Here is an 11764-nt window from a genome sequence, read left to right as displayed (position 1 = left end):
CCGAGTCTTCTTGGAGGTTACGGGCGATGGGTGATGAATGCCTTCAGAGGCGTCAAACCCACGTCTTCGGTGGGACGAGTTTGGTTTTACGCCGTTTTAGCAACATTCCAATATTCGGGGGGCACCAGAAGTGGGTTTCACAGATTGTACCCATGTGGGGAATCGAACCCGAGCCTTTGGCGTGACGAGCGAACGGCTGAACCACAAAACTACCCCACCGACCCCGGAGTGACTAGCGTACCGTACTGTAACGTGATAAAGATGGAATACGGCGGACTGCGAGTAAAACAGCATTAGTTCACTGAACAGTACAGAACAGCAAATAGACCGGAAGGGAGCACAAAATATTTAGGTATTTCTAAACAGATTTTATTCCGATTCAGTTACAACGGACTTGGACTGCCCTGGGTATTGTGAATGGCGTCCACCCACTCGTAAGTGGCGTCCACCCACTTATGGGTCTACTGGAGAGTTTTCTCGGCATCCAGCACGACGTCATGCATGAACGTAGCCCAGATAACGGCGTCGACAGCACTTTCATCTAGAGGCAGAAAAGCATCATCAAGAATGGTAACCCAGTGTTTAGAGTGTTTCGCAGTAATATGAGCTTCGAGTGAGTGACTGAGTTTTACGCCACTCTTAGCAATATTCAAGCAATATCACGGCGGGGGACACCAGAAATGGGCTCTACACATTGTACCCATGTACATTGTACACCATTTCTGATAAACCCTGACATGATAGTGCTTGAATATTGCTAAAGAAACTAATATAACGGGAAAACGCAAGTTGCAACGCGAGAGAATAACTACCTTCCGGTGAGTCAAAGATGGACGAGAAGCTGTAGGAAGATGAAGATGATGACGACGAAGAAGAGGAAGACGACGAGGAAGAAGATGACGAAGAGGAAGACGACGACGAAGAAGAAGAGGAACTGGATGACGAAGATGAGGAGGAACTTGATTCAGATCCAGAGGAGGAACTTGATTCAGATCCAGCGGAAGAACTTGATTCAGATCCAGCGGAAGAACTTCCAGAAGAAGAGGAAGAACCAAAGGGCCATGACCATGAGAAATCAGGGAACGGATTCATGTCGAAGGAGAAAGGGTCATCTGTGGAGAAGAAACAAATGATTTATGGCCTGATCGGATAGGTATTTGTTTTATGTTGCGTTTAGGACTATTCCAGCAATATCACGTCGGGGACACCAGAAATGGACTCCACACATTGTACCCATGTGGGGAATCGAACTCGGGTCGAGCGAACACATTAACCACAAGGCTACCCTCGGTGCTGGCAGTGCGTTGATGTCAACCCTTCGTTTGTCAGATCCATGATTTTGGACACTACCCGTGTCTCAAGGAGAGCATCGATTTGCAGAGTTAGTGCCCAATACATGTTGGCAGGATAAAACATGGATGTAGTCCACAATGTAACGAAATAAAATCTTTGTGAACAATTATCAGCATATAATATCATCTATAATGGTATGTGTGTGAGAGTGCATCTATGCATGTATATAATTGTATGCGAAAGTAACCACTATCGTCTTATCGTGTCTTCTTTGGTGTTTCCTCTTCAGCCACGAGTGCCATACGGACCGACCCACTTACTGACGGAAAGTTACCTTCTGAATGTCCCCGTGAAGATCCGGGTTAGAATTGGTCTTCAGAAACCCATGCTTGTCGTACGAGGCGACTAACGGGATCGGGTGGTCAGGCTCGCAGAAGTGGTTGACTCATCGTATCCCAATTGCGTTTATCGATGCTGTTGATCACTGGATTGTCTGGTCCAGACTCGATTATGCCATATAGCTGGAATATTGCTGAGTGCGGCGTAAACAACAAACCAACTTTCAAAAAGACATTCTGACACTCTAATAGAACCTTATAAATGGAGCAAATGAACGTCTGATAAAGGCTACGATTCTAGATCGGTTCCCATGACTAGGGTAATCTCATAATCGGAAATGGTTTCAAGAATATACAGACGTACCTGTCTCGCGTTCAGCTCTCATCTTGGTGTCGCGTATCAGCTGAGGAAGAACAGACTGGTATTATTTTCAACAGTTTCTGCTACAAATCAGCATATAGAATAGTACCAAAGCAGTGAAGCTGAAAGAAGTGAATGATGTTAACTTATTATGGGTATTCAATTCACGAACTCATTCCTTTATTCATTCCTACTAAACGTATTTTTCCCGTGAAGATCCGGGTTAGAATTGGTCTTCATCAACCCATGTCCTAATGGTCTAGAAGCCAGACCCCCAAAATGGTGAAAATGTGGTGCAGTTCTGGCGACCAAACGGGATGTGATTTTTCACAATCAGGAATGATTTAGCTTTGATTTAAAGCCGGTTGTCATCAGCTACCGTGCGTGACTACCGTGCAGGGGCCCTTTTAAGGTGCAACATGTCATGTCAGTTATCGCAATATTTTAATCGATAACTGGATGGTTTAATTTAATAACTCTGGTTTGGTTTGACTGATTTTCATAAAAATAGTAGTTTTGGAATGCTCAGACCATGATTTAAATTTGTGGACAATAATATTACATATATGCTCATCGCAAAAAATATTTTGGTAAGGTAAATCTTTTATAGAAAGGGCATTTGATGAGAAAATGTGAGTTGAACTTTACAAATTAAAGGTAATTGTTTCCAAAATTATGTTTTTCTGATTCAGCTATATCATCTGAAGATCATATATACCGTTGGTTGGCATTGTATTCATGAAAAACCATTTCAAGGAAACAAAGGTTGGTACTTTGTATTTAGATCAGCAAAATATTATATAATGTCTGTTCAACAGTAACAGCTCCATGCTTTACATAGTCAACGATACTAAATATGTCAATGATACTGTTGGACTATCATTAAAATCACACAACATAACAGAAAGATCTTAAATGTATAAATCAATTATTCAAGATGTCTTTCTTTACTCATCAAAGAATGATGAGTCTGTCATGTCATCATAACACAAGCAACATTGCCTTCATATCAATTCGTACTTATTGTTCATAATAGTCATAGTGTATTCCCAGTTGACATGTTAGTTAATGTCAACATTGTCAAGATCACGGGGACATGTTTCAAGTCTACATCCACATGCAGAAATACACAACAGGTTCAACCTCTTGCAGCTACACCTTCCTGTACATTGACGTTTACATGCACAGATATGTTGATGAAGGTCTACGGAAACGATTTAATTTGCAACTTTACCACAGAGGAACAGAAGAATATTTGATTAAGATCTATTACGACAGAAACGTACTGCTTTAAATACAAAACATTAAGTGCCTGCTTTTATGGACAACTCAAAGGAATGCCTAGACAATATTCATATAAACATCTGGCTTCTACTGTTACGTTCATAAAAATATGCATACCTCGGTAAAAGAAGTTACACATAGCATGGTCATGACACAATACGCATCGATCTTCACAAGTGGGATACGATGGCAAGCATCAAACAAGTAAGTGAGAACGACCACCCGATCATATTAGTTTGCTCTTACAACATGGGTTGCTGAAGATCAATTTTGGCCCAACATATTTATGAACCTGTGAGAATGATAAGTGAATAAATGCATAGTCAGTCTCATGATATCTGTTGTAGATCATTCCAAATGCTATTACTAAATGTATGTCGCCAATATCTTTTCTTGTCTCTGCATAAGTCGTACCTCAGAGAGCCAATTGTCATGTTGCATTAATCACTATCAGCTGTCTATACATATTGAAAGTATTGAGTGACCTCGTCTAGATTGATACTAAAACACCAACTGTCGTTCATTTCCCGATTTCAGTATGTCGCATGAATACGTTGTCCTTCAAGCAGAGTGAATGAATTGTGAGTCGCTCCATGGAATTGCCTGACGTGAATCACTATCTTCATCAGCTGATGAACGTCGACAGTACAACGTCAGCTCTAAGATATTGACAGACTTCACCCAGATGACCATTACCAAGTCGGCTGTAGTCAACTGTAGTCAACTGCATTGTCCAAACAGATATTATGAAACGACCAGCTGTGATCAGCAGAGTGTGTTTCAAATGAAGGACATCTTTTTGCTTGCCCAGATCTATATATTTATCTTCCGAAATAAGAACGCTAATATTATACTGAGTCAATAAAGAAACTGCACAAAATGTGATTTGAAAAATAATGAATAATTTTTCTCTGATGGTACATCTATGTATCCGAAATGGGATCCCTATCTTTCGACTCTAGAAAAACGTTAGCAAAACCCACTCAAACCCATCCATTCGTGGTGCAAATGACGTTAGTGCCAAATCAGGTTTTGCACGTGCAGTCGATCACGTGATCTTCGCATCAAGAATTGAAAAAAACACTTTTAAACCACAGTTCTAACGGTACTTGAAATGCCACGATTGTCAAATGTGCAACGTGAACGTGCCGTTGGCATGTTGCAAGCGGGAAGATCAGTTATTGACGTCGCAAGAGCAATGGGATGCAGCCGTCGTACTGTGTATGACTTGCGAGGTCGTCTACAACAAACTGGCACCACTTCTGATCGCCCAAGGTCGGGTCGTCCACGTGTGACGTCACGAGCAGAAGACCGTCAAATCGTCCTACGTCACCTACGTGACAGATTTCTGCCGGCTACACGAACCAGGGCTGAGATGTTTAGAGGTCGACTGTCCTCACAGACCATTCGAAATCGGTTGCTGGCTGCCAATCTCCATTCATGAAGTCCATATCGTGGGCCAATATTGACGCCGTTTCATCAACGTCAACGTCTGCTGTGGGCCCAACGTCACCTCCGATGGACCCAGAGAGACTGGAATCGAGTCGTCTTTAGCGATGAATCCAGGTTTACCCTCAGATTCGCGGACGGCAGGCATAGAGTCTGGAGACGACGTCGTGAACGGTATGCCCAATGTTGTGTACAGGAAGTCGACAGATTCGGGGGCGGAAGTTGCATGGTGTGGGGTGCTTTCTGTGGGAACAACCGTTCCCGACTTCTGGTCATCCGTGGAAACCTCACAGCTGCTGCTTACCGCGACCAGGTGCTCATACCTGAACTCGTTCCTTTCATGGCGGCTCATGGCCCAGGTCTACAGTTCCAGCATGATAATGCTCGGCCGCATAGCCCGATGTTGACACGAAATTTCCTTCAAAACGCTGGAATCAACGTCATGGACTGGTCATCGAGGTCCCCTGACCTTAATCCAATAGAGCACGTTTGGGATGCACTTGGGAGAAGGCTTCGTGGTCTTAGGTACCAACCTCAGAATTTGCAGGAACTTGGCGCTGCCTTGCAAGAGCAATTGCGCAGAATCCCCAACCACGTGTTCACAAGCATCAGGCAGTCGATGAGGAGACGGTGTTTGGCAGTGGTGAATGCGCGGGGCGGCCATGCACGATATTGAATTGAGGAGAAATTTCGCATTTTTATTCTTGTGACTTGACATTCTGTATACCCATGTTTTGGAACGGCGGTGTAGCCTAATGGAACTGATTATGGCACTGTCAGTGTATCGAGTACATCACACAGATCTCAGCAATGAAATAATAGCAATTTAACCATCTTACCATCTCTTGTTCTTTTATAGTGCCCTGAAGAAAGAATGTGAAGTTTCTTTTTTGACTCAGTATTACTAGGAGATTAGCTTTTTTAAATGCGTTTCCCTTGCTGGTCGTTGGGTTACAGGACGGTAGAGCCACATTTCCGAAACAGATAGCCAAAATTGCTTTGGCTCTCCCGGCAATAGTTATGGTTGCTTGAACATGGAATGTGGCTCTCCCGGCTATGCTGTCAAAACGTGCTTAGTGATTCAAACAGGTTACCGTATTTAACAAAACAAGACATATTTCCTCATAATTTTATTCAGATCACAACAGATTTTATTTCTATAATTAGCACAATATAATATTATCACATTATAATATAAAATCTTAATCTGTAAAACATAATAATAATGACAATGGTTTGGTTTGTTGTCATCTGTACATTTCGTATGAAAACTTTCTGCTGCATTGTGATGCGTGGACGTCCACTTCTTGGTCTATCTACGGTGACCCCAGTCTGTCTGTAGCGCTGAATAAGTCTTATAACCTTGATATGGTGGCATCCGAGGGCGTTGGCAACAGCATTGTATGTCGACCCCATCTGCAACATCCCAATGGCTCTTTCCCTCTCTTCCGCTGTTACTCGTGGCACATTTCTCGTGCTAGTGTATCATATCATGCATTCTTGGCTCTCTTTATACCCTATAGAATCATTCTACACGTGGAATTGATGCAAATACTTCTTGAATATTGCTACGTTTTGGCGATTGATATTGCTGTGTGTGTAAATGTTACTTTGCAAGCAAAAATGTTAACAAAGATCATTTTCGGTGTTCCTAAACACTTTTGCACAATATCAAGGACACGTTTTATTTGTTTTCACTATTGCAAATTAGCAGAAAATGTTTTAAAAGACTGAAATCATAGGAATGATCCTTTTACAATTTTACACACTCTACAACAGTTGTTACTTGTTTTAATAATTGAAAAATGGTGACTTTAAATGGTTTATCTCTGTCTTAAGCAGAATTATATTTCCACCTTTCTTTTGGACATCTAGTTTAAATCACTGTTATTGGTTTATTTCGGCATGGTCGAAAATAGGACAATTTAATCTTCTGAAGACGATGCAGTTCACCTAAATATGAATGCGTTTGAGAATTTCATTCGTGATTTGCATAAAGCTGTGTTGTTAAGTTTTCTTGTAAACTAATACCTTCTAACATATATTTGTATTTACGTAATTCATAGATGGTAGGAGGGTAACGTTTCTTTTGGCGTTTAGCGTAGGAACAGTCTTTTACCGGTTACGGTAATTCATTAATTAATTAATCTATTGGAAATGTGGCTTTACCGCCTACAGCCATCTAATTGAAATGTGGCTCTCCCGGCCTGACACCGGTCGCTGGGACCTTACACATGCCAGTAGTCTCATACTCCAAACTTTCGGCCCAACCCCTTCTGTAATGCAATAGTCCAAAGTGAAGCCTGTCTACTCCACCAAAACAAGGGTCTGCGGACATGATTTCGGCACCACATTCGGCGAGCTTGTCGATGACGTTGTGTCAGGATAGGCCGTATGGCGGGACGTCGTGCTCTGATCCCGTGATGACGTAAACGTTGTCGAACTGTGTTGGGATGGATACGGTGGAAGTCCTGGGATGGTTCGGGCAGTCATCACTGCAGTCTGAAACCTGTGGCGAAGATGGGTCACCCTTATCCATCTGTCTTGTCTTGGTGTTGTTACACGTGGACGTCCAGAACGTGGCCGATCGATGACGTTATTTGTGTTCTGGTTGCGTCTCACCAGTGCAGAAATGGTGTTCCGGTGGCAGTGGAAATGTGCAGCCACTTGTTGAGACATTACCCCACGGACCATCCCAATGGCCTCATGACGTTGTGCAGACGTGAGCCTTGGCATGCTATGCCTTTCAAAAGCCGTTTAATTTTTTGAACGATCGCAAGGGCAGGGGTTGAGCTTTCCAAAGTGACAGTATTGTGTGGCATTCATTTGCTCTGTTTCTCTTTCCCGGAATGCACGTGCAACAACGTATTGCACGTCTCAAGGACGAACCCACTGACGTCACGGAACGTGGCACGTGCATGCATGTTGGATACATGTCACTAATCTCTGAGTTTAAATCCTTATGTGTCCACACAGGTTTGATAAATTTAGATTTAAACTTTTGCATGCACAGTTTCTTTATGTGCCTAGTATATATTGCTATCAATATATTTGTTGCTATTTTCAGAAATTTGTAAAATTGATAGAGTTGCAAATAAGTTAAGGCTAAATCGTTTCCGTGGACCTTCTTCAACTTCACATCTGTAAAAATCAATGTAAGGTGTTGCTGCAAGAGGTTGAACCTGCTGTGTACTTGAGCATGTGGATGTGGACTTGAAACTTGTTCCCGTGATCTTGACATTGTTGCAAATTGGCATTGACTAACATGTCAACTGGGAATACACTATGACTATTAGGAACAATAGACACGAATATTGTCTAGGAATTCCTTTGAGTTGTCCATAAAAGCAGGTACTTAATATTTTGTATTTAAAGCAGTGCGTTTCTGTCGTAATAGATCTTAATCAAATATTCTTCTGTTCCTCTGTGATAAAGTTGCAAATTAAATCGTTTCCGTAGACCTTCATCAACATATCTGTGCATGTAAACGTCAATGTACAGGAAGGTGTAGCTGCAAGAGGTTGAACCTGTTGTGTATTTGGCATGTGGATGTAGACTTGAAACATGTCCCCGTGATCTTGACAATGTTGACATTAACTAACATGTCAACTGGGAATACACTATGACTATTAAGAACAATAAATACGAATTGACATGAAGGCAATGTTTCATTAGGATGTCATATTATTATCCATCAGTTTTAAGGGTTTCACGGCATGTCAGTGCAATACTGACACTTATCAAAATATATCTCCTTCTGACATCAACTGAATGGTTGCTTCTGCCAGAATGTCAATAAACGCAAATATGTATGACAGTTTAACAGTATCTTCGACATATTTAGTATTGTTGATACTTTGTAAAGCATGGAGCTGAAATTCTCTTACATGTTGCTGATATAAATACAAAGTACCAACCTTTGTTTCCTTGTAATGGATTTTCATGAATACAATGCCAACCAACGGTATATATGATCTTCAAATGATATAGCTGAATCAGAAAAACATAATTTTGGAAACAATTACCTTTAATTTGTTCAACTCATATTTTCTCATCAAATGCCCTTTCTATTAAAAGTTACTTTTGACCTTACCAAAATATTTTTGCGATGAGCATATATGTAACATTATTGTCCACAATTTTAAGTCATGGTCTGAGCATTCCAAAAATATTTTTTTATGAAATCGGTCAAACCAAACCAGAGTTATTAATTTAAACCATCCAGTTATCGATTAAAATATTGCGATAACTGACATGACATGTTGCACATTAAAAGGGCCCCTGCACGGTAGTCACGCACGGTAGCTGATGACAACCGGATTCAAATCAAAGCTAAATCATTCCTGATTGTGAAAAATCACATCCCGTTTGGTCGCCAGAACTGCACCACAGTTTCACCATTTTGGGGGTCTGGGTTCTAGACCATAACTGTCGATAAACGGGATCGGGTGGTCAGGTTCGCTGACTGGGTTGACTCGATTATTTACAGACGGACGCCATATAGCTCTGATATTCGTCACGATATGGCTGAGATATTGCCGATGTGACGTTAAATATTAACTCACTCACTCACTCTGATCTTGTTGACAAACCAAACAAGCTAAACGTGCTTTTACATTAAAAAATTCGAACATTGTTCAACGACATGCATTATGTTTGGGATTACACTTTCTCACTTTAGTACAGATTCTGGTCCTTGATTGGTTTGAGTCATTTCCGGGATTCGAACCCACACCTGCAGAGTGAGACATCTAATCGGAACCCAATTTGGGATCTAACACAGCCACCGCGGCTTCCAAAATGCAATAACTAAACTATTAATTGTTGAATAAATTGAGTGAGTGAGTATGATTTTGCGCCGCTGATACTGGACAAAAATATTTAGGGATATATGTAAATTTGAGATTATGAATAATTATCTATTTATTCATTGACACACTGATAAAATATCAATCATAAAAAAACAACACATTCCTAACTTATATTGTCAAGTATATATCGCAATGGGGAACCCAAGACCTGGCTTCATGGCGTCGATGGAAAGAATCGAACCCGGGTCTTTGGTTGTTGCATACAGAATACGGAAACATTACAGTAACAGCGTCGTAATGTATGGAGGGAATGAGGGCAGGTAGTGTAACGTCACACTCAGCAATATTGGGGATGTATATCCCCAGCAATATTGGGGATGTATATCCCCAGCAATATCACGGCAGTGAGGTAGCCTCTTGGTTAAGGCGTTCGCTCGTCACCCAAAAGACCCGGGTTCGATTCCTCTGGTGTCCCCCGCCGTGATATTGCTGGAATATTGCTAAGAGCGGCGTAAAACTGAACTCACTCACTCCGAGTATCCTTGGTTGCTGAAGATACAAACTAAATTACTGTTTGCAATCTCCTTTGTGTCTCACATTTTCATTGTGAGAAGTAAATAGAAAAGGTGTTCCGATTGTTCAAAGTAGCCAGAAATTATTATCAATCGGAAATTGTGTGGTTTCGTTAAAACAGACACACGAGTTGCACGTGCACAATTGACAGGCTCAGGCGAGTTCGCTTTTTAAGGGTAAAGACTCCATGTCCGACAGTTTATATCGTTTACATAACCAGCGTAAAATCCAACCTCTGACAGGGTACAACATGAGTACAAAATACAATGTACAACAATTAGTCCGGATACAATACAGTTAACATATGACCTACCCCAGGCATAGCCAGAGCTGGCACCACGAGTAAAACGAGCAAAGCTGCAGACGGGGTCATATTGCTTGAATGATCGTTGGTGAACGTCTTATTTTTATACTACAGTTCATAAGGCTAAAACAAATAATCCTGGTTCTCAGCCAGAGTCGCTCCATTAGAGAGTTCTGTAATACTGAAAACACCATTCAGTATTAAGAACGCAGTTACTTCCCTTTACAAGATAAGGCACTCAGTTACTTCTCTTAACACTTCTTTAAAAGGTCACATGCACCCCAAAAAAACCACATAATTAAAACACAGTTTTCATTGCGTTATTTTTAAAAGTTTAATTTGCATTTTTGATCATTTGTTACTGTATGTCCATACCGAAAGGTATCTGAATCTGCAAAGTTGTGTTTTACGTTGCATGTGACCTTTAACGATCATAGCGGAAGTTATGGCGCTCTGCTCGGTTTGTGAGGTGGCTTCGCCGTTTGCAAACTTGGTCAATGAAAATGTGAAGATTGCAATAAAGAACTACCAAACATGATGGATTTTTAATATTTTTTTACCTGTTTACTGAGCTTTGTTTACACGTAGAGATTAAGATGATCGTGTGAAGTTGTCAAGCGATTTTGCTGACACTTCCGGTGTTAAGGTCTGTCTAAGGAAACAAAATCGAAACGAATTGTCAGTATTATGCTTTCACGAAATATGTTCAATCACCATGATAACCATCATTATCTACGTCAAAATGGTGACAAAAGAAGACTGAATTGTCACGATTTTATTCATTAAATTACAGTATTATCTACGTCAAAATGGTGACAAAAGAAGGCTGAATTGTCACGATTTTATTCATTAAATTACATATTTATGTAAGGAGAACACAACTGTTCGTTTGGATACATACAGTTTGGACAATAAATAGGTTAAGATGTCAACCGCAATCTCTATTTTTACAGAAGCTTTTGACTGAGAACCAAATACTTTTTTACTAGCCTGAAACTTATACCTTTATTTTTAAGTATAATTTTACAACATCGTACTGTTTGCATATCAAGGTACCACGTTCGACGAATTTTAAACTTACCCGTGTGGCAAAACATATACCCAAATATGATATAACAAGATAACATATTGTTAATGATTTGACGCACCTGGCACCTGGCACCTGGCCACACCTATTGGATTTAAATAAATTTCCAGCTGTAATGAAGTCGTGCCCATGTCAGACCGTGTTTCGTCCTTGAAATATGGTAGAAAATATGGCTGGATATTGCCCTGATTCTCATACTGCGATATATTGCAATAATTTAAGAGATATTGCAATACACATTGTCATATATCGACTGAAAGGTTT

The 11764-nt window shown here is 40.8% G+C and overlaps 1 protein-coding gene across 1 annotated transcript; it reads right to left on the bottom strand.

Annotated features, from left to right (window-relative positions):
• Nucleotides 1-353: 353 nt before the first annotated feature.
• Nucleotides 354-10492, bottom strand: LOC124270250 (putative protein TPRXL). The gene is made up of 4 exons (XM_046705287.1): nucleotides 10423-10492; nucleotides 1996-2035; nucleotides 813-1112; nucleotides 354-541 (listed from the first exon to the last, which is right to left on the bottom strand). The coding sequence occupies exons 1-4, from the start codon at nucleotides 10480-10482 to the stop codon at nucleotides 462-464; spliced, it is 480 nt and encodes a 159-aa protein (XP_046561243.1). The 5' UTR covers nucleotides 10483-10492; the 3' UTR covers nucleotides 354-461.
• Nucleotides 10493-11764: the final 1272 nt, after the last annotated feature.

The sequence above is a fragment of the Haliotis rubra genome, unplaced genomic scaffold, assembly GCF_003918875.1.
Source record: "Haliotis rubra isolate DU_JTF1 unplaced genomic scaffold, ASM391887v1 Scf150, whole genome shotgun sequence".
NCBI lineage: Eukaryota > Metazoa > Mollusca > Gastropoda > Lepetellida > Haliotidae > Haliotis > Haliotis rubra.
The sequence above is the reverse complement of the archived record's forward strand: the minus strand, read 5'-3'. Positions and strand labels throughout refer to the sequence as shown.

Coding starts and splice junctions, on each gene's coding strand:
- LOC124270250 (XM_046705287.1), bottom strand. CDS start 10,482: ATGACCCCGTCTGCAGCTTTGCTCGTTTTACTCGTGGTGCCAGCTCTG. Junction 1,113..1,995: donor GAGAGCTGAACGCGAGACAG/GTACGTCTGTAT, acceptor TCTTCTCCACAG/ATGACCCTTTCTCCTTCGAC. Junction 542..812: donor CATCTTTGACTCACCGGAAG/GTAGTTATTCTC, acceptor TTCTGCCTCTAG/ATGAAAGTGCTGTCGACGCC.